The 23,909-nt window shown below is 45.6% G+C and overlaps 1 protein-coding gene across 1 annotated transcript in view; it reads right to left on the reverse strand.

The window, feature by feature from the left end:
- Positions 1-663: 663 nt before the first annotated feature.
- LOC109887370 (RING finger protein 150) overlaps positions 664-23,909 on the reverse strand; it is a 33,332-nt gene continuing 10,086 nt past the window's right edge. The window contains exons 2-7 of the mRNA XM_031837938.1: positions 18,109-18,359; positions 16,071-16,142; positions 15,537-15,619; positions 15,175-15,271; positions 14,828-15,053; positions 664-4,616 (exon numbers count right to left, since the gene is read on the reverse strand). Coding sequence (XP_031693798.1) covers positions 4,498-4,616; positions 14,828-15,053; positions 15,175-15,271; positions 15,537-15,619; positions 16,071-16,142; positions 18,109-18,359 — 848 coding nt within the window. The 3' untranslated portion in view covers positions 664-4,497. The remainder of the gene's footprint in view (positions 4,617-14,827; positions 15,054-15,174; positions 15,272-15,536; positions 15,620-16,070; positions 16,143-18,108; positions 18,360-23,909) is intronic.

The raw sequence follows: 23,909 nt of genomic DNA on the forward strand, positions 1-23,909 counted from the left end.
ATATATACCAATTCCTCCTACAATAAATACCAAATGGCCTTCTGGAAAGAATCTGTCCCACTCTTGGCTTGAGCTTTTGAGTCTCTGACTTTCTCATCACCGATTTCTCGCGCCCTCTCCCTAAAGTTCTTTCTCATCACCGATTTCTCGCGCCCTCTCCCCAAAGTTATTTCTCATCACCGATTTCTCGCGCCCTCTCCCCAAAGTTCTTTCTCATCACCGATTTCTCGCGCCCTCTCCCCAAAGTTCTTTCTCATCACCGATTTCTCGCGCCCTCTCCCCAAAGTTCTTTCTCATCACCGATTTCTCGCGCCCTCTCCCCAAAGTTCTTTCTCTCACCGTCTCTCTTTGTTCTATTTTCCTCCCTCGTAAATTATTAATAACCTTTCATGTCAACAATGGGTGTGACAGAAACCACTCATTTGAAGGTCACTTTTGGCCATGTAGTGTAGTATGCTAGTGTGCATATCGTAACGATACAGCAGAGACCAGCTTATATCATTGGAACATTGATAACATTGACATTTACATATTGGCCAATGAATCGTGTCAGAATAAATCATTTCAATAGCATTGGCTCACCCTAACGGTATCAGAGAGGGTTGACATAAACATGATTGACAATAACGAAATAGAAACCAGACAGCTTCACCACAGTTGGAAAAATTTGCTATAAAATGTATTTATTGTACCTCACAATCATTGACTCACACACATGCAACATTGTACTATAGAACTGTACTGTATATCATTAACACTGCCAAAAATATTTACATATTCCTCTAGATAACAAAATAGCAATACTGTAGAGTTCTGCTAGATATAGCATACAACATTTTCGTAACATTCCCCAAACCCACAGCTGGTATACAAGTCTAGATAAAAGAACACAGACTCTTAAACAGTACACATACAGTGACAATTGTCATGTGCCATTCCCAATATTGTAGCCCTCTCTCTTAAAAACATGGTTGTGTCAACTGTCAACCGCATTTAAGGTCAACCGTATTCAAAAGATGTTTTGTGCCATTTCGTTGTAGTATACAGAACTCTCCTTCAAGTGAAAAAGTGCATTCTCGGTAGTACACAACTGGTACACAACCAGTTAAAGACAGAGAACTAAAAGCTATATTTAAATTAGGTGTTTCTATTATGTAATTTTATCTATACCTGACATAATTATACCATCATTGGGGTAAACAAGAACCTACTATAAGACTATAATATGTGCATTCATTAGTTTATTTGGAAGAACACGCCGGTTTCTACAAGTGTTGATTACGAATATCACAGATATTCATTCGAATTACGTTCAAATCAAGGCCATTGCTTCTTCATGGTCATAAAATAAAAAACAAAAAGAGTTGTTGGAATAAGTGGAAGTAAGAAGTTTGAGAATAAGAGAATGACCTTTCAGGAAGTTAAGTCAATTAAACACGACCCCGGACATGAAACAGGAAGCAATTAAAGGCTTTTAAATGTTCTGGCTTCACACAAGTGAAGATGTCAGACACGCATACACACACACACACACACACACACACACACACACAGTACAATCAGTATCTATCAAAACACTCCTTCTGGTACAAAATGCCCCCAGAGCTTAATTGCTTCCTCTTATCTTGTCCCCCTGTGCAATACAAACAAATGGGCACATAGAAACTGTGTGGTGTGGTGTGTGTGTGTGTGAAACCAACCACCAGAGGGAAATCAAATGCTGTTAGTCGTTTCTAGGGCCCTCAGCCCATAGTATCAACTGTAGAGCTGTGTGTGGAGAGGCTAGATGAGACTACCATACCATATTTTAATGGGTCTCTAGTATTCTGGCCAAGGATGCCATGAGTTATGGTGGAGCACTTAACTCCTCCATGACTCAATCCCCATCCTCCCATACCGTGTAGTTCCCATCACTGATTTAGAAGCACTGGATTGGTGTAAACATTGGCTGGAGGGCGTTTCCACCATTATAAAATCCATTACTTTAAGTGTGCACACTTAGTGAGAAGTGTAGAGAATCGGAACGCAAAAAGTGGGAAGAATATGCTTTTAACTGAGCCATGTTCAATGCATCACTCTTCAGTCTCCATTCAGTCGATTAATCAAATATACATTTATGACGCTTATACAATATTAATCACACAGATGTAGTGTATTTCACAAACTGATACTGCAAAACAAAGCTAACTGTAAGGAGTCTGACACACTAGGAGGGCATACAGATGTACCTAATGCATAAGCATGGGAGATATCAACAGCTAAATGTAAGGAGTCTGACACACTAGGAGGGCATACAGATGTACCTAATGCATAAGCATGGGAGATATCAACAGCTAAATGTAAGGAGTCTGACACACTAGGAGGGCATACAGATGTACCTAATGCATAAGCATGGGAGATATCAACATTATCCCATAGATTCTGTAATCCTTCTCTGATTGACAAGGACAAGGGGGAATATGGGTAATATGAACTTCTTACATGACTGGGAGTTGATTGGTTGTTGATTGGTTGGCGGCCTAAAGGAACCAATGATTAAATGAACGAACACATAGTAAGGAAGAGAAACGCAGTAGATGCTCGATGACAACAGTGGCCTTGTGCCATTTCATGCAGATTTTAGCCTGAAAATCAAAACTAAATTGCATATTAAAGCAATATAAGATTATCATATGTTAAGGATGAAAGTACACATTTGTAAATAAATGAATGTGTTGAGAACCTTGAGGGGACCCCAAAGGAGAGAGGAATCCAACTCAAATAAAAAAATGGCCTTTGATACAATTACAGAGCAGTAATCAAAATCGGGGGAGGAAGGACATAAACCATGAATTAATACATGTCATTCAAAATGCATTAGCATTACCAGTGAGCTCCTGAAACCAGGCAACTATTCTCTCTACTCCATTTCTCCTGGACTGTAAACATTTACCTCCATTTTCTTTTTCTTACAAAAATAAACGTATTTTCATACTAAAATAAATGCTGTTCGTCAGACTTTCGTTTCCCTACACGACGAATGTACAAAAAAAAACTGCCATTTTGAAATTCATCATAGGAAAAAAAGAAAACATTTTATCCTCAGAAGAAATGACTAAGGAGGTACAAACTATCTGCAACAGGGTTTAGTCAACTCTTTCATAATGAATTCACAGTCAACCAAAGCCACAACCAATGCATGGTATTCCTTCACCAAGGGGCTATCTAGTCTCTCTAGATGGACCAGTTGCTTCCCACAATGTACCAATGTTTCAGCATACTAGTGCGGTTGCCCTAGGTCTGGGATGTCTCAGACGAGGGGCTATCTAATACACCGAGTTCAGATATAGTCAAATGTCATTTACTTTTATCAACAGACAACTTTGATGTGCTTTTCACTATCCAACCAATGGGTGAACTCAACAACACCCACAATGCAATCTTGCTTTGGCTTCTAGAAACAGAAGCAACATCAATACAAAAAACTAAAACTGCAAGAACTTGGCACAGAGCAAATGCACATCACTGCAGACACACGTTATGTTAGGTAACAGAAGATTTCGCCACATGCTATTGGGTGGCTCGACTGGGAGATGACATGACATTAAAACGGAACAAACAGCCACTACTATCGCCTCCTGTGCTGTGTTACTGGCGGTGCTAATAAAGCTTTAGCAGTTTGAAACAGGGCTGTAGCTGACGTCATCACCGTGGGCTGTGATTGTCAACTGGTGTGGTAAAACAAACTCGTAGTTGGTCCCCACAACACATGGTGTACAGTACTTCAGAAGTGGAAATAAACGATAGTCCTAAAGACCCCTAAATTAAGGATAAGGATGCAATTTAACAATTGGATATTCAGAAATGCTTGACAACATGTGCATAGTATAAATGCTCCAATACCAACAGCGTTGAATGTTATGGAAATTATTTCAAGCAGAGGAGGTGAAAAAATATCAGCTTCAAGTTTACCACATGTAAATGCTGGTCACTCAGAACACGCACTAACTGTTTATGACACTCAAAGCCCATGCTACAGGAGGCTTATATTGACCATACACAGTATAAATAGACATTCCTATAACGAGGTGTAAAGATTTCCGTGTTTCATTCTGGAATACGTTGGCAGGGATGATCTCGTAGAAAGAAATCAAAATGTCACATGTCCAAAGAGTCAATAAAGTGATGGTGACATGGAGACAACTAACAGAGATGCTAAACTATAACCCCAGTCCAGAGGCTAATGACAAGAGCTGTGATTGGCTGCCTGGTTTCCATGGGTACTGAACGTCACGTTGTCACAGCAGTCAGAAAAGGGAGGCAGGACAGGAGTACCCTGTAGATGAGGCAGTGGGGACAGATAGGTGTGTTGCACTGCTATGGGTTCTATTGCTTGCTTGTCTCTTATTTATTTGGAGCCACTACCTCCCATCAGGGGGCCAGGCGCTGCCCCTTCGGTCCCGTTTCTCATCTCCAAGTCGACCCCGGGAGCTTCCTTCCTACTTGGCTCTGATTGGCTCAGGACTTGACCTCGTCACGGTCGTGCCCGAGGGAGAGCTCCATGTCGGACAGACCCACCTCCACAGCCAAGATAAGGGAGGTGTCCGAGTCGCTGCTCAGCGGGGGCTGGTGCTCACCTGCAGGGAGAGAGAGACCGGTCAGCACAGACACAACATGGTGGTCACCTTTTAAAGAGAGGGTGATACAGGTAAACCTGAATGGACCCAAAATGGCGGTTAATGTGCAGTAGAAGAGACAAGATGAGGCGACTGATGAAGGCATAGTAGGGAACCTGACGAGATGTAAACTGCTTTGTAAGTGCTGTGATGTCCACTTGACTAAAGACAGACTGCACGACACCGGGCCTTAGGAGATAGCAGCGCTACACCGGGCCTTAGGAGATAGCAGCGCTACACCGGGCCTTAGGAGATAGCAGCGCTACACCGGGCCTTAGGAGATAGCAGCGCTACACCGGGCCTTAGGAGATAGCAGCGCTACACCGGGCCTTAGGAGATAGCAGCGCTACACCGGGCCTTAGGAGATAGCAGCGATACACTGGGCCTTAGGAGATAGCAGCGCTACACAGTCAGATGAATATAAAACAACTAGAGAAGTACAGGGGACCATCAATCTACTTCACATATGCTCTCTATGGACTAACACCACTCCTGTCCCACTTTCCTGCAGAAAATCTGGCTTTTTTTTGGCAACATGCTGTAGCACGGTCCAAAGTGAAGGATAACCGTAATAAGTTAACAGACAGCGCTCGTGTTTACGCTGGCGGACATGGCGTGCACCGCGATCTGTCACTGCAACACGGCAATTCAGCAGAACACTGATAGATCAGATCCTTCATCTCAGGGCGGTTGTCAGGCGGCACCGTGAGCTAGTTAGCACCGCGACAAACAAACAACAGAACTCCCATTAACTCCCAGCTAATTGATGCAGGAAGAACACAGTGTGTGACGGGCTGATAATGAGCCTCACTTGACAACCAACACAACAGAACTAAACAGTGTGTGTGTGTGTGTGTTAATTACACATCATCCATTTCCAAATACACTGGCATAAGCTATTTGAATTACTTAGTGAAAGTGGAACCAATTTTACAACCATACAAGTTGCAAGCAGGCACCAAACATGAGCTGCATCCTCAAGGAGGTAAATGCCAACCTAATACTAATATATAACAGTTCAATCCTGTCTGTCCATGGCTGCATTTTGTCATGGTTACATAAAGGCTCGGAGGGGTGAGGAACAGCGAGAGAGAGAGAGAGAGACTGGTGAGGAACAGAGAGAGAGAGAGAGAGAGACTGGTGAGGAACAGAGAGAGAGAGAGAGAGAGAGAGACTGGTGAGGAACAGAGAGAGAGAGAGAGACTGGTGAGGAACAGAGAGAGAGAGAGAGACTGGTGAGGAACAGAGAGAGAGAGAGAGAGGAACAGAGAGAGAGGAACAGCGAGAGAGAGAGAGAGAGACTGGTGAGGAACAGAGAGAGAGAGAGAGAGAGAGAGAGAGGAACAAAGAGAGAGAGAGAGGAACAAAGAGAGAGAGAGAGGAACACAGAGAGAGAGAGAGAGAGAGAGAGAGGCTGGTGAGGAAGAGAGAGAGAGAGACTGGTGAGGAACAGTGAGAGAGAGAGAGAGAGAGAGAGAAACAAAGAGAGAGAGACTGGTGAGGAACAGTGAGAGCGAGAGAGAGAGAGAGAGAGAGAGAGAGAGAGAGAGAGAGAGAGAGAGAGAGGAACAAAGAGAGAGAGAGAGAGAGAGGAACACAGAGAGAGAGAGGAACACAGAGAGAGAGAGAGAGGCTGGTGAGGAAGAGAGAGAGAGAGAGAGAGAGACTGGTGAGGAACAGTGAGAGAGAGAGAGAGAGAGAGAGAGAGAGAGAGAGAATGGTGAGGAACAGCGAGAGAGAGAGGAACAGAGAGAGAAACAGAGAGAGAGAGAGGAACAGAGAGAGAGAAACAGAGAGAGAGAAACAGAGAGAGAGAAACAGAGAGAGAGAAACAGAGAGAGAGAGAGGAACAGAGAGAGAGTGAGAGAGAGACTGGTAAGGAACAGTGAGAGAGACTGGTAAGGAACAGTGAAAGAGAGAAGCTGGTGAGGAACAGAGAGAGAGAGGCTGGTGAGGAACAGAGAGAGAGAGAGGCTGGTGAGGAACAGAGAGAGAGAGGCTGGTGAGGAACAGAGAGAGAGAGGCTGGTGAGGAACAGAGAGAGAGAGCGAGAGAGAGGCTGGTGAGGAACAGAGAGAGAGAGAGTGTACCAGATGCTCAGCAGGCTCTGCTCACACTTACTGGCCTGAGGCCAAACCATGACCAACAACATTGGACACTATGGAACAAAAAGCCTTCAATATATCATCCTGGAATATCCAAGGCCTGAGGTCATCTGCCTTTGGCCTAAAGAGCAGGAACCCGGACTTCACCAAAGAAATCGGTAACACAGACATTGTCATCCTGCAAGAAACCTGGTATAGAGGAGACGGACCCACTGGTTGCCCTCTAGGTTACAGAGAGCTGGTAGTCCCATCCACCAAACTACCAGGTGTGAAACAGGGAAGGGACTCAGGGGGTATGCTAATTTGGTATAGAGCAGACCTAACTCACTCCATTAAATTAATCAAAACAGGAACATTCTACATTTGGCTAGAAATTCAAAAGGAAATTATCCTAACAGAGAAAAATGTCCTCCTGTGTGCTACCTATATCCCCCCACTAGAATCCCCATATTTTAATGAAAACAGCTTCTCCATCCTGGAGGGGGAAATCAATCATTTCCAGGCCCAGGGACATGTACTAGTCTGTGGTGACCTAAATGCCAGAACCGGACAAGAACCTGACACCCTCAGCACACAGGGGGACGAACACCTGCCTGGAGGTGACAGCATTCCCTCCCACATATGCCCCCCTAGGCACAACTATGACAACATAACCAACAAAAACGGGTCACAACTCCTGCAGCTCTGTCGCAGGCTGGGTATGTACATAGTCAATGGTAGGCTTCGAGGGGACTCCTATGGTAGGTACACCTATAGCTCATCTCTTGGCAGTAGTACTGTAGACTACTTTATCACTGACCTCAACCCAGAGTCTCTCAGAGCGTTCACAGTCAGCCCACTGACACCCCTATCAGACCACAGCAAAATCACAGTCTACTTAAACAGAGCAATACTCAATCATGAGGCATCAAAGCCAAAGGAACTGAGTAACATTAAGAAATGCTATAGATGGAAGGAATGCAGTTTGGAAACCTACCAAAAAACAATTAGGCAACAACAAATTCAATCCCTTTTAGACAATTTCCTGGGTAAAACGTTCCACTGTAATAGTGAAGGTGTAAACTTGGCAGTAGAAAATCTCAACAGTATATTTGACCTCTCAGCTTCCCTATCAAATCTAAAAATCTCAAATAGAAAACCGAAGAAAATGAACAACAATGACAAATGGTTTGATGAAGAATGCAAAAATCTAAGAAAGAAATTGAGAAACCTGTCCAACCAAAAACATAGAGACCTGGAAAACCTGAGTCTACGCCTTCACTATGGTGAATCACTAAAACAATACAGAAATACACTACGGAAAAAGAAGGAACAGCATGTCAGAAATCAGCTCAATGTAATTGAATAATCCATAGACTCTAACCACTTCTGGGAAAATTGGAAAACACTAAACAAACAACAACACGAAGAATTATCTATCCAAAATGGAGATGTATGGGTAAACCACTTCTCCAATCTTTTTGGCTCTATAACAAAGAATAAAGAGCAAAAACATATACATGATCAAATACAGATCTTAGAATCAACTATTAAAGACCAGAACCCACTGGATTCTCCAATTACATTGAATGAGTTACAGGACAAAATAAAAACCCTCCAACCCAAAAAGGCCTGTGGTGTTGATGGTATCCTCAATGAAATGATCAAATTTACAGACAACAAATTCCAATTGGCTATACTAAAACTCTTTAACATCATCCTTAGCTCTGGCATCTTCCCCAATATTTGGAACCAAGGACTAATCACCCCAATCCACAAAAGTGGAGACAAATTTGACCCAAATAACTACCGTGGAATATGCGTCAACAGTAACCTTGGGAAAATCCTCTGCATTATCATTAACAGCAGACTCGTACACTTCCTCAATGAAAACAATGTACTGAGCAAATGTCAAATTGGCTTTTTACCAAATTACCATACAACAGACCATGTATTCACCCTGCACACCCTAATTGACAACCAAACAAACCAAAACAAAGGCAAAGTCTTCTCATGCTTTGTTGATTTCAAAAAAGCCTTCGACTCAATTTGGCATGAGGGTCTGCTATACAAACTGATGGAAAGTGGTGTTGGGGGTAAAACCTACGACATTATAAAATCCATGTACACAAACAACAAGTGTGCGGTTAAAATTGGCAAAAAACACAACACATTTCTTCACACAGGGTCGTGGGGTTAGACAGGGATGCAGCTTAAGCCCCACCCTCTTCAACATATATATCAACGAATTGGCGCGGGCACTAGAAAAGTCTGCAGCACCCAGCCTCACCCTGCTAGAATCCGAAGTCAAATGTCTGCTGTTTGCTGATGATCTGGTGCTTCTGTCACCAACCAAGGAGGGCCTACAGCAGCACCTAGATCTTATGCACAGATTCTGTCAGACCTGGGCCCTGACAGTAAATCTCAGTAAGACCAAAATAATGGTGTTCCAAAAAAGGTCCAGTCACCAGGACCACAAATACAAATTCCATCTAGACACTGTTGCCCTAGAGCACACAAAAAACTATACATACCTTGGCCTAAACATCAGCGCCACAGGTAACTTCCACAAAGCTGTGAACGATCTGAGAGACAAGGCAAGAAGGGCATTCTATGCCATCAAAAGGAACATAAATTTCAACATACCAATTAGGATTTGGCTAAAAATACTTGAATCAGTCATAGAGCCCATTGCCCTTTATGGTTGTGAGGTCTGGGGTCCGCTCACCAACCAAGACTTCACAAAATGGGACAAACACCAAATTGAGACTCTACATGCAGAATTCTACAAAAATATCCTCTGTGTAGAACGTAGAACACCAAATAATGCATGCAGAGCAGAATTAGGCAGATACCCACTAATTATCAAAATCCAGAAAAGAGCCTTTAAATTCTATAACCACCTAAAAGGAAGTGATTCTCAAACCTTCCACAACAAAGCCATCACCTACAGAGAGATGAACCTGGAGAAGAGTCCCCTAAGCAAGCTGGTCCTGGGGCTCTGTTCACAAACACAAACACACCCTACAGAGCCCCAGGACAGCAGCACAATTAGACCCAACCAAATCATGAGAAAACAAAAAGATAATTACTTGACACATTGGAAAGAATTAACAAAAAAACAGAGCAAACTAGAATGCTATTTGGCCCTACACAGAGAGTACACAGCGGCAGAATACCTGACCACTGTGACTGACCCAAAATTAAGGAAAGCTTTGACTATGTACAGACTCAGTGAGCATAGCCTTGCTATTGAGAAAGGCCGCCGTAGGCAGACATGGCTCTCAAGAGAAGACAGGCTATGTGCTCACTGCCCACAAAATGAGGTGGAAACTGAGCTGCACTTCCTAACCTCCTGCCCAATGTATGACCATATTAGAGAGACATATTTCCCTCAGATTACACAGATCCACAAAGAATTCGAAAACAAATCCAATTTTGAAAAACTCCCATATCTACTGGGTGAAATTCCACAGTGTGCCATCACAGCAGCAAGATTTGTGACCTGTTGCCACGAGAAAAGGGCAACCAGTGAAGAACACACACCATTGCAAATACAACCCATATCTATGCTTATTTATTTTATCTTGTGTCCTTTACCATTTGTATATTGTTAAAACACTGTACATATATATATATATATATATATATATATATATATATATATATATATATATATATATGACATTTGTAATGTCTTTATTGTTTTGAAACTTCTGTATGTGTGATGTTTACTGTTAATTTTTATTGTTTATTTCACTTTATATATTCACTTTATATATTATCTACCTCACTTGCTTTGGCAATGTTAACACATGTTTCCCATGCCAATAAAGCCCTTGAATTGAATTGAATTGAGAGAGAGACTGGTGAGGAACAGAGAGAGAGAGAGAGGAACAGAGAGAGAGGAACAGCGAGAGAGAGAGAGAGAGAGAGAGACTGGTGAGGAACAGAGAGAGAGAGAGAGAGAGAGGGGCTGGTGAGGAACAGAGAGAGAGAGAGGCTGGTGAGGAACAGAGAGAGAGAGAGAGGGGGGCTGGTGAGCACAGAGAGAGAGAGAGGGGGATGGTGAGGAACAGAGAGAGAGAGAGGGGGATGGTGAGGAACAGAGAGAGAGAGAGAGGCTGGTGAGGAACAGAGAGAGAGAGAGAGGCTGGTGAGGAACAGAGAGAGAGAGAGAGGCTGGTGAGGAACAGAGAGAGAGAGAGAGACTGGTGAGGAACAGAGAGAGATTGAGACTGGTGAGGAACAGAGAGAGAGAGAGAGAGAGACTGGTGAGGAACAGAGAGAGAGAGAGAGGGGGCTGGTGAGGTACAGAGAGAGAGAGAGAGGGGGGGCTGGTGAGCACACAGAGAGAGAGAGAGAGAGGCTGGTGAGGAACAGAGAGAGAGAGAGAGGCTGGTGAGGAACAGAGAGAGAGAGGCTGGTGAGGAACAGAGAGAGAGAGAGAGAGAGAGAGAGAGAGAGAGAGAGAGACTGGTGAGGAACAGAGAGAGAGAGAGAGACTGGTGAGGAACAGAGAGAGAGAGAGACTGGTGAGGAACAGAGAGAGATCGAGACTGGTGAGGAAGAGAGAGAGAGAGAGCAAAGCAAACACACATCTCATCATCTATTTTACACACACACACACACACACACCACACACACACACACACACACACACACACACACACACACACACACACACACACACACACACACACACACACACACACACGCGCGCACACACGCGCGCACACACGCGCGCACACGCACACACACACCTCTTATCATAATCCTCTTTGAAACCAGGCTGACAGACCTACGGCTGCCAGGAGCATCTATAATAACATCACTAGGGAGATCAAACAATTATATCAGGTAGGAAAGACCAGGAGCACTTGCTATGACTCAGCTACGTGGAGGCTTATTTGTCCTGTATGACTCAACATGAACAGCTCTGCTTGTTGTCACTTCAAATCAGAGAGGTATAATGCACAGCAGGTTCAAGGAGTCAGGCAGCTAACTTGCCTGAATATTCTGAAATATCTTTATAGTTTTTTTTATAAAGATAAACTTGAAATGGGCATATGGTCTAACTGAGCCAACAACCAAAAACACATCCCTAAACTTAGCTTTCCTACTGAACCAGAAAATAAACTGTTATTTCTGGTTGTTTATCAAAGTCAGCTGGCTACTTAGGTCCTACTTAGTAGTGTACCCCTAAGACATACTGCGTTACTCTTCGAGGGGAGTACTGATCTAGGATCAGTTTTGCAGTTTAGATCGTAGTAAATACCATTATATGTACAGCCTTCCTATTTCGAAGTCACCAGCACGACAGCCAGACTACAATAAGGCTAAAGGCCTAGAGTGGCAGTACTGCCATGCCATAAGCAATGACTCAGCCCGATTGGGCTCAGCGTTTGCACAACCCACAAATCACTCTCCCTGACATCGCAGATCCATCCTGGGGCTTAAAATAAACAGCAGGTGGGGGATTTTGAATACGCTCCGGGATGGAACCGAGAAAGCGAATATTTAACACAAAGGTAGGTGTGACAAGCAATGCCAAGGCTCGAAATGGGGACAAGCTGTGCACAGTTGAAAGACATACAGGCATGTAAACGCAGTGTAAAAAGTGTTCAACTACCTTGAAGGTAGAACATTGACTGGCATTCATGGGAGCGCAAGAAGTCGGCTTGTGTTATGGGAATGGGAGGGATAAAAAAAGGTTCTCCCTAGTTTTCTAATGTTTTGAAGGGGCTTAGCAGGTTGACGCTGTCCAAAGTGTTTACCAGGTCTTTAAGGTACAGTAGAGGCCTCAGGAAGCTAATAAGACGCTGTCACAAAGGCAGCAGTAACTTGTTCCATTGGCACAAGAGACTCGAGAGGCGAGCGTTTTGGTCGGAGGCCCCGCCAACTGCAGGTGGAATTTCAGCACGGTGGGCAGGACAGGAAGTGGGCCATGCCAGTGTCAACACACTCCTGCCCCACTCTCCGGGTGGACTGCAGGCAGGCAGGCAGGCAGGCAGACACACACACACACACACACACACACACACACACACACACACTAATAAGTTCCATGTGCTAACCAGCTGTTAAACAAACAGGCTAACTCAAAAAACACAATGTGCCTATCAATGGCTCAGTGCTATAGTGCCTTATCATAATACCTTGCTAATAGCAAGCACGGCAACCTTAAAACATACTCTGATGCTACGTATGTAAACCATGCCAATGCATTTGGGTTAGCTTGTGACTTTGAAAAAAGGGAGCACTATTCCTTCTCTGGCCAGGGACTGGATTGAGGGAACAGTGAAGCAGGTGGCTGATGGCCTAGTTCTGGCCCTGGGCTAGCTAAGCCACAACAGTACAGCAGCCCTGGACTAGCTAAGCCACACCAGTACAGCAGCCCTGGACTAGCTAAGCCACGCCAGTACAGCAGCCCTGGACTAGCTAAGCCACGCCAGTACAGCAGCCCTGGACTAGCTAAACCACGCCAGTACAACAGCCCTGGGCTAGCTAAACCACACCAGTACAGCAGCCCTGGACTAGCTAAGCCACACCAGTACAGCAGCCCTGGACTAGCTAAACCACGCCAGTACAGCAGCCCTGGACTAGCTAAGCCACACCAGTACAGCAGCCCTGGACTAGCTAAGCCACACCAGTACAACAGCCCTGGGCTAGCTAAGCCACACCAGTACAGCAGCCCTGGGCTAGCTAAGCCACGCCAGTACAGCAGCCCTGGGCTAGCTAAACCACGCCAGTACAACAGCCCTGGGCTAGCTAAGCCACGCCAGTACAGCAGCCCTGGGCTAGCTAAGCCACGCCAGTACAGCAGCCCTGGACTAGCTAAGCCACGCCAGTACAGCAGCCCTGGACTAGCTAAACCACGCCAGTACAGCAGCCCTGGACTAGCTAAACCACGCCAGTACAGCAGCCCTGGACTAGCTAAGCCACGCCAGTACAGCAGCCCTGGGCTAGCTAAACCACGCCAGTACAGCAGTCCTGGGCTAGCTAAGCCACGCCAGTACAGCAGCCCTGGGCTAGCTAAGCCACGCCAGTACAGCAGCCCTGGGCTAGCTAAACCACGCCAGTACAGCAGCCCTGGGCTAGCTAAACCACGCCAGTACAGCAGCCCTGGGCTAGCTAAGCCACGCCAGTACAGCAGCCCTGGGCTAGCTACACCACGCCAGTACAGCAGCTCTGGGCTAGCTAAGCCACGCCAGTACAGCAGCCCTGGGCTAGCTAAACCACGCCAGTACAGCAGCCCTGGGCTAGCTAAACCACGCCAGTACAGCAGCCCTGGACTAGCTAAACCACGCCAGTACAACAGCCCTGGGCTAGCTAAACCACGCCAGTACAGCAGCCCTGGGCTAGCTAAACCACGCCAGTACAGCAGCCCTGGACTAGCTAAGCCACGCCAGTACAGCAGCCCTGGACTAGTTAAACCACGCCAGTACAGCAGCCCTGGGCTAGCTAAGCCACGCCAGTACAGCAGCCCTGGGCTAGCTAAACCACGCCAGTACAGCAGCCCTGGACTAGCTAAGCCACGCCAGTACAGCAGCCCTGGACTAGCTAAGCCACGCCAGTACAGCAGCCCTGGACTAGCTAAGCCACGCCAGTACAAGGCTGCATTAGAAATGGTACGGTATTACCTATATAGTGCCCTACTTTTGACTAGAGCCCTATGACCCCTGGTCAAAAATAGTGCACTATATAGGTAATAGGGTGTTGTTGTGGACGCACGTGTGAAGAACCAGGACATTGTGGTCTGTTAGAGAGAGCAACTACTCGCTGTTCTGGTGGAGACAGAGAGGACACTGTGGTCTATTTCAGAATACAGTACTCGTCTTATATCCCACCATAGCACAACTCTGAACATGACAGTTATGGGGGAGTGTTCTGGTGTTCACTGGTTTGTGTTGAAGAAGTACAGGTGAGTTGAAGAAGTTCTGTTAGTGCTGGGATGGAACCAAAGCATAGGTGTGTGTGAGAGAGTGTGTTACATGTATATGCATATATATGTGTGTGTGTGTTGATGCGCAAATGTGTGTGTGTAGGTGTGTGTGTGTAGGTGCATAGGTGTGTGTCTATACTCACTGCTGGCGATGTGTCGGCTGTCCCCAGCCTGTGGTAGTGTCTCGTGTGCGTCGTGGTAGACCTGAGGCAGCCCTATCGTCCTGTCCATGTCCACCGTGTCCAGCACCACCGAGCTCTCCTCCCCGTTCACCGTGATGTCACTGGCCCCTGTGATTACGTTGGTGGGCGGGCCTCCCACTGACATCTCATAGTCTGGCGGAATGTCACCCCCACAGTCAAAGTTGGGCTGAAATCAATCAATCAAATATAAAAACATCAAAAACACTTTCCAAAAATAAAATCTCTCCAGGATCAGGGTTGGGAATGAAAGAGAGATGGATAGATGTTGAAAGACAGAACCTCCTTACTGGTATTCCCAACGCTTTGAGGATGTTCATTTTACACATGGGACAGGTCCGATGGTCCAGAAGCCAGGGGTCCACACAGCTTTTATGGAAGATGTGCCTGAGGACAGAGTCACACACACGAACACGCACAGCCTTGAAGATGTCATCCGTAGTAACAGTCTCCTTGGTAACATAGCATCACTCACCATGCTCTACATATGCTCTCAGGTACAGAACAGTAAATTATTGTGGCATATTAATGACTACCAATCATTCCCAATAGACCTACTGCAACACATGATCTATAGGAGACAATGATAGTAATGGGTGTCAATGTGTCTGCTCTCTCTAGTTACACTGACAAATGGGAGAGGCTGTCGTACCTGCACGGCAATATCCTAACAACATCATTCGCTTTATAGCCCTCGATGCAGACAGCACAGTTGTCGAAGTCAGACTCCGTTTCCTAGAACACCAAACACACAGGAGACATTTGGTTGGTTGTCTAGTCTCCTTTTCATTTCCTGGAAGGTGAATAAAGCAGAGCGGATCAAAAGCCATGCAGCCTGTATAATTCATTCAAATTTAAGCACAAACACACACACACACACACACACACAAAATAAAAACGAGTCAGTCATTATCATTGGGCTGATGGAAGTTCATTACCAAATGCTGCGCTTAGCAGGAGCGTGAGGAAACGGTTCGCTTCGGTTTAGAACCATATCACTGCTACTTAAATAAGGGGTTTTGGAAACACTTTACTTGAAGAGGGTCTATACATAAGGCATTCATAACCCCTCCATGAAACCAGTCATGAAACCTTTATGAGTGTGGCAGTATCATTCATAACAACCTTCGTAACACATTTATCCAACATCATAGAAGAGGTTCGTAAAGAACGCAGCCAGGTGTACCTTGTCTCCTTTCCTGATGGTTCGTACTTGGAGCTTACTGATGGCCTTCTTGGCTGCGTCTCCGAGACGTCTCTGCTCATAGAAGATCAAAGAACAACAAAGGTGGGGGAAAGATAAGCAACCCAACCTGGCAACCCAAAAGAGAGAAAAGAATGTCTGGAATTTCCTATATATCCAATAACCACTGACAAGGAATGGGAATGGACACGTTTCAAGGTTAGAGAAAGGGCCTGAGATGCACTGTCTCCATCTGAACCATGGTGGACCATATTACTGGTTAATAGATCTGAAGGAGATGTTCTGAGAGGCTGTGTAATGTTTTAACCCGGCCGGATGAACAGTCGCCTAGTGATGTTGACATAGCAGCGTCTCTGAGCTGACAGTTAACCCCTTGTTGCAGACCAGAGCAGAACACACAGGCCGAGTCAGGTCACCGAGTTGTGCAAGGTATGAAAAAAGGGACAGAGAGAGAAAAAGAGAGGGAGGGAGCGATAGAGAGCTAAATGCATGAGGGAGAGAGAGATTGAGTGGATGATAAATACTAAGAGACATTGAGAGAAAGGTAGGCTGTTAACCCTCGCTATCTAGGTCTACTCTCACTGTGGAAAAGAACTGCCTCAGACCAGGCCACTGTCCACAGCTGCTCTCAATCAATCATCAAGGAAAGTCATTGTGACATCAACAGAGAACAGATTTGTGGTTTCAGGCCTGGCGAGTTCTTGGAGTGAATCGCAATTCAACTCCAGCAGGTATGAAAAAAATCAAACAATTGTCACCATGGTGCCCATTACCCTTGAAAACCCATGTGGTTGTCTGTAACATTTGTGTCAACATCAGACAATCTTAGAAAAAGGTTTCTTCAGCTGTCCCCATAGGAAAACCCTTTGAAGAACCTTTTTTAGTTCCATGTAGAACCCTCTGTAGAAAGGGTTCCACATGCAACCCAAAATAATTCTCCCTGCTACCAAAAAGGGTTCTTCAAAGGGTTCTCCTATGGGGACAGCCGAAGAACCCTTTAAGGTTCTAGATTGCACCTTTTTTTGTAAGTGTGGGCCACGGTGTGTGCATTGACTACACAGTCCAACAGGACTACACGGTTGACGGTCCAACAGGTTTCCGCTAGCAAACCCAGCTGTCATGCTATTTTTAATTTTGGCCTTCATTTCTGGATGGAAAAAGCAGGGAAAGGTTTAGAGTAGACGAATCACCTCAGAGAAAAGCAACTGCTCTACATATAGATATCGAAAAAGTATGTTCATACTGTGGTCAAACTGCTAGTTTACGCTGTCATTACGGTCATACCATACCTGGTTGCGGTCACGAGCGTTGGCATATCTGAACCGCTGTATATAGTAACAGACAACCTGTGTGTTATCAGAGACAACACACTGAAATACAGTAGGATGACATTACCAACCATGTCTTAATGTTATAATCCCTTCAGACGGTTGGTTACAATGCTACACTCACTACGTGCCTCACATTGACCCCACATTAACCCAGTACCCCCTGTATATAGTAGCAGACAACCTGTGTGTGATCAGAGACACACTGAAATACAGTAGGATGACATTACCAACCATGTCTTAATGTTATAATCCCTTCAGACGGTTGGTTACAATGCTACACTCACTACGTGCCTCACATTGACCCCACATTAACCCAGTACCCCCTGTATATAGTAACAGACAACCTGTGTGTGATCAGAGACACACTGAAATACAGTAGGATGACATTACCAACCATGTCTTTATGTTATAATCCCTTCAGACGGTTGGTTACAATGCTACACTCACTATGTTCCTCACATTAACCCAGTACCCCCTGTATATAGTAGCAGACAACCTGTGTGTGATCAGAGACACACTGAAATACAGTAGGATGACATTACCAACCATGTCTTAATGTTATAATCCCTTCAGACAGTGAGTGTAGCATTGTAACCAACCACATTCCTCACATTGACCCAGTACCCCCTGTATATAGCCTCGTTACTGTTATTTGGGGGGGGGGGGGGGGTCTGTACAGTGAACCGTACCTGATTGCGGTCGCGAGCGTTGGCGTATCTGAACCGCTGTATATAGTAGAAGATGAGCCATGCCAGGGAGATGATCATCAGGACGATGAAGGAGATGGAGACAAACACCACCGACGTTCTGCTCACATACTTCTGAAGGTTCCTCGTTCCTATGGTGATGTGCATGGTCACCGTGACGTTGTGTTCTAGTAGAGCAGCGATCTCCCGACCCTTGGGTTCCGGAATCATGATCGCCACGATATCCCCCGTACCTGTTGGAATAGGAATTTCCAGGTGAACAAAAAGAAGAGCAGTCGTTGGTAAAGTCAATCAAATACTTATCCGGTTTGTTAAAAGTTGCAAACGGGAGACATTTCTAGAGCAGAGCAGAGAAAATGTCTAAACGGGCCTCTTGGAGATGTGTGATATAGAAAATACAGTGCCCAACACCAAATGTTGTGTGAACACCAGGCTGGTAGGATGTCAAGAAGTCAACTGCTACAAAATGTATCCAACCAGGCCTCCTGGGTGGTGCAGTGGTTAAGGGCGCTGTACTGCAGCGCCAGCTGTGCCATCAGAGACTCTGGGTTCGTGCCCAGGCTCTGTCGTAACCGGCCGCGACCGGGAGGTCCGTGGGGCAACGCACAATTGGCCTAGCGTCATCCGGTTTAGGGAGGGTTTGGCCGGTAGGGATATCCTTGTCTCATCGCGCACCAGCGACTACTGTGGTGCGCGCTAACCAAGGTTGCCAGGTGCACGGTGTTTCCTCCGACACATTGGTGCGGCTGGCTTCCGGGTTGGATGTGCGCTGTGTTAAGAAGCAGTGCGGCTTGGTTGGGTTGTGTATCGGAGGACGCATGACTTTCAACCTTTGTCTCTCCCGAGCCCGTACGGGAGTTGTAGCGATGAGACAAGATAGTAGCTACTACAACAATTGGATACCATGAAATTGGGGAGAAAAATTGCTAAAAAAATTAAAAATTATAGTAAAAAAAACTATGTATCCAACCAACAACTGTAAATATGTAGTAGTTCATTGGAAATAAACTTAATAAAGGATCTGTTGAGACAACCTACACATCCATATTCATGTGCCAAATTTTTTTTTGTATAGGACAGAGATCTGCAACATGTGGCTGTGGGACTGCATGTGGCTCTTTAATTGCTCCTTGATGGCTTCATTAGATCCCATTCATTTGTATGGGATTTGAAACCTCTCTGTGGAGGTATCAGACCGCTATTGTGTATCAGGGTTGAGCTAAACTATGAATAACCTGTATTCAAAGAACACTGTCTGTAGAACACAGTGAGTAATTAGCATTAGGCTAGCCTACTGGGACTTCATTCAGGCAGAGACAGGACGCAGAGCTAACAAAACAAAACCCCTGACTCTCCATGTCTGGGTCAGAGCCTTGTGGCCCTGTTCAGAAGGGAGAAAACATTACAGATTTACAACAAATCTGTATCTGTCGAACAGAAATGATTTGTCTGTCACAGAGTAAGGAATCATATTAGCTGACATTTCTATCAGCAATGTTTTGAACATCCGCTTTGATAACACAGTCCAATTGACAATTAGGTCAGGCCCAGCTGCCACTAAAAAGGTTTGATCGGTAGCTCATTTAGGGTCAAACAAAGTACAACACACACCCCCCAGACACTCTACAAGGGAACATCATTTCATAGCAAAGCCATTAGTTCACACCACCAGATAGTCAACAGAGTGGACAATTGTAACCACCAAGGATATTTTTACACATTTTCACAACAGAGTTGAAGGTTGTTGAGTTGAATGTTATCAAGGTCATGGACAACAGAAGTGCCACTTTAACACATTGTGTTTTAACACTTCAGTTAACTCCTTTCAGAGTTGAAACTAGCAAGTTCTGACAGGGCCTCCCACCAGACATTATTCTCATTTTTTTATTTTATTTTATTTCACCTTTATTTAACCAGGTAGGCTAGTTGAGAACAAGTTCTCATTTGCAACTGCGACCTGGCCAAGATAAAGCATAGCAGTGTGAGCAGACAACAAAGAGTTACACATGGAGTAAACCATTAACAAGTCAATAACACAGTAGAAACCAAAGGGGGAGTCTATATACAATGTGTGCAAAAGGCATGAGGAGGTAGGCAAATAATTACAATTTTGCAGATTAACACTGGAGTGATGAATGATCAGATGGTCATGTACAGGTAGAGATATTGGTGTGCAAAAGAGCAGAAAAGTAAATAAATAAAAACAGTATGGGGATGAGGTAGGTGAAAAAGGGTGGGCTATTTACCAATAGACTATGTACAGCTGCAGCGATCGGTTAGCTGCTCAGATAGCTGATGTTTGAAGTTGGTGAGGGAGATAAAAGTCTCCAACTTCAGCGATTTTTGCAATTCGTTCCAGTCACAGGCAGCAGAGTACTGGAACGAAAGGCGGCCAAATGAGGTGTTGGCTTTAGGGATGATCAGTGAGATACACCTGCTGGAGCGCGTGCTACGGATGGGTGTTGCCATCGTGACCAGTGAGCTGAGATAAGGCGGAGCTTTACCTAGCATGGACTTGTAGATGACCTGGAGCCAGTGGGTCTGGCGACGAATATGTAGCGAGGGCCAGCCGACTAGAGCATACAAGTCGCAGTGGTGGGTGGTATAAGGTGCTTTAGTGACGAAACGGATGGCACTGTGATAGACTGCATCCAGTTTGCTGAGTAGAGTGTTGGAAGCCATTTTGTAGATGACATCGCCGAAGTCGAGGATCGGTAGGATAGTCAGTTTTACTAGGGTAAGCTTGGCGGCGTGAGTGAAGGAGGCTTTGTTGCGGAATAGAAAGCCGACTCTAGATTTGATTTTCGATTGGAGATGTTTGATATGAGTCTGGAAGGAGAGTTTGCAGTCTAGCCAGACACCTAGGTACTTATAGACGTCCACATATTCTAGGTCGGAACCATCCAGGGTGGTGATGCTAGTCGGGCATGCGGGTGCAGGCAGCGACCGGTTGAAAAGCATGCATTTGGTTTTACTAGCGTTTAAGAGCAGTTGGAGGCCACGGAAGGAGTGTTGTATGGCATTGAAGCTTGTTTGGAGGTTAGATAGCACAGTGTCCAAAGACGGGCCGAAGGTATATAGAATGGTGTCGTCTGCGTAGAGGTGGATCAGGCAATCGCCCGCAGCAAGAGCAACATCATTGATATACACAGAGAAAAGAGTCGGCCCGAGAATTGAACCCTGTGGCACCCCCATAGAGACTGCCAGAGGACCAGACAGCATGCCCTCCGATTTGACGCACTGAACTCTGTCTGCAAAGTAATTGGTGAACCAGGCAAGGCAGTCATCCGAAAAACCGAGGCTCCTGAGTCTGCCGATAAGAATATGGTGATTGACAGAGTCGAAAGCCTTGGCAAGGTCGATGAAGACGGCTGCACAGTACTGTCTTTTATCGATGGCGGTTATGATATCGTTGAGTACCTTGAGTGTGGCTGAGGTGCACCCATGACCGGCTCGGAAACCAGATTGCACAGCGGAGAAGGTGCGGTGGGATTCGAGATGGTCAGTGACCTGTTTGTTGACTTGGCTTTCGAAGACCTTAGATAGGCAGGGCAGGATGGATATAGGTCTGTAACAGTTTGGGTCCAGGGTGTCTCCCCCTTTGAAGAGGGGGATGACTGCGGCAGCTTTCCAATCCTTGGGGATCTCAGACGATATGAAAGAGAGGTTGAACAGGCTGGTAATAGGGGTTGCGACAATGGTGGCAGATAGTTTCAGAAATAGAGGGTCCAGATTGTCAAGCCCAGCTGATTTGTACGGGTCCAGGTTTTGCAGCTCTTTCAGAACATCTGCTATCTGGATTTGGTTAAAGGAGAACCTGGAGAGGCTTGGGCGAGGAGCTGCGGGGGGGGCGGAGCTGTTGGCCGAGGTTGAAGTAGCCAGGCGGAAGGCATGGCCAGCCGTTGAGAAATGCTTATTGAAGTTTTCGATAATCATGGATTTATCAGTGGTGACCGTGTTACCTAGCCTCAGTGCAGTGGGCAGCTGGGAGGAGGTGCTCTTGTTCTCCATGGACTTCACGGTGTCCCAGAATTTTTTGGAGTTGGAGCTACAGGATGCAAACTTCTGCCTGAAGAAGCTGGCCTTAGCTTTCCTGACTGACTGCGTGTATTGGTTCCGGACTTCCCTGAACAGTTGCATATCACGGGGACTATTCGATGCTATTGCAGTCCGCCACAGGATGTTTTTGTGCTGGTCGAGGGCAGTCAGGTCTGGGGTGAACCAAGGGCTGTATCTGTTCTTAGTTCTGCATTTTTTGAACGGAGCATGCTTATCTAAAATGGTGAGGAAGTTACTTTTGAAGAATGACCAGGCATCCTCAACTGACGGGATGAGGTCAATGTCCTTCCAGGATACCTGGGCCAGGTCGATTAGAAAGGCCTGCTCACAGAAGTGTTTTAGGGAGCGTTTGACAGTGATGAGGGGTGGCCGTTTGACTGCGGCTCCATAGCGGATACAGGCAATGAGGCAGTGATCCTGGTTGAAGACAGCGGAGGTGATTTGGAGGGCCAGTTGGTCAGGATGACGTCTATGAGGGTGCCCTTGTTTACAGAGTTAGGGTTGTACCTGGTACAACCCTATCTAGCCCCTCTCCCTATGGCCTGTGACCTGACACATCACACAATCCTCAACCGTCACATCAAAAGATACTATAGCTTCAATATACCCTTTCTTCACACAGAAAATTATAATTACAGTGATAAAATATCCTTCAAGTGGGCAAAGTCCTAAGCTAACACACTAAATAACACAATCGACTCCCCTCAAGATTTCAAAATGGTCGCCATTCACGTTCATAAGAAGCAGGCCAAAAAGCTTCAGCGAGGCAAGACTCCGAGTGCCTTAACTTGCAGCTACAGTATGTACTGCCTACCTGTCTATCGGACACAGACACACTTTAACCACTGACTGAAGCATTGGGAGGTGAGGTGAGAGTGATAGATAGGAAGTATAGCCTATCAGAGGTGTCTGAGTGGTTTAAAATCCCAGACAAGAGATTACACTTCATGGTCACTCCATCTGCAGCCACACATTGATGTGGGATGATGTCTGTGTCGTTAAGTGCCTAAGTGACTCATCAACCTTTGGAACTCGGTGACATCATTTCCTCTAGTACTCTGCGGCCTTGTTACCGTGGCGTCTGTGCGGAGCCACAGGAACACAGAAGCCCCAGGGTGCTTCACTTCATCTATCAGTAATTTCTAAAGGAGATGCTCGTTCACTCTGCCACCACCGCCGCCCAGGCAGCCCGCCAGCCACAGGGCATTGTGGGATACCCTCGGCATCCGGCGGAGGTCTGAAAGTGGCCAAGGCCATTATATCACCATACCCTGGGGATGGATAGAGAGAGAAAGAAAAAAAGAGAGAGAGGAAAGTTGGCACCTAGCAACACCATATTATCACTGCAGAACAGACAAAAACAGGTTGGAATAAAGCTGTGACTGAAGAAATAAAAGTAGCTGCAAAACTTTTAGCCCAAGAAAGACACAAAGCAAGCAGCAAGGCATTCAAAAATGGATGACTGAGTCTACCCACTCACTAATGAATTCCGGATTAGAAAAGGAACATTGGACTTTACTCCAGAGACTGAAATATATTCACTAACAAATGCGGATTTAAATCCGCCAAAAGATTGCCATACGACAGTCGGCGCGTCCATAAGGCTAAGAGCTAAGCTTCCCCTAAAGTAAATTTGCAAAATTATATAGCCTAATTATCTTACTCCTGTCGATACAGATATTCATAAAATAATTCAAAATAAGCTACTACACCAGTTAGCATGA

This window comes from Oncorhynchus kisutch, linkage group LG12 (assembly GCF_002021735.2).
Source record: "Oncorhynchus kisutch isolate 150728-3 linkage group LG12, Okis_V2, whole genome shotgun sequence".
NCBI classification, from domain to species: domain Eukaryota; kingdom Metazoa; phylum Chordata; class Actinopteri; order Salmoniformes; family Salmonidae; genus Oncorhynchus; species Oncorhynchus kisutch.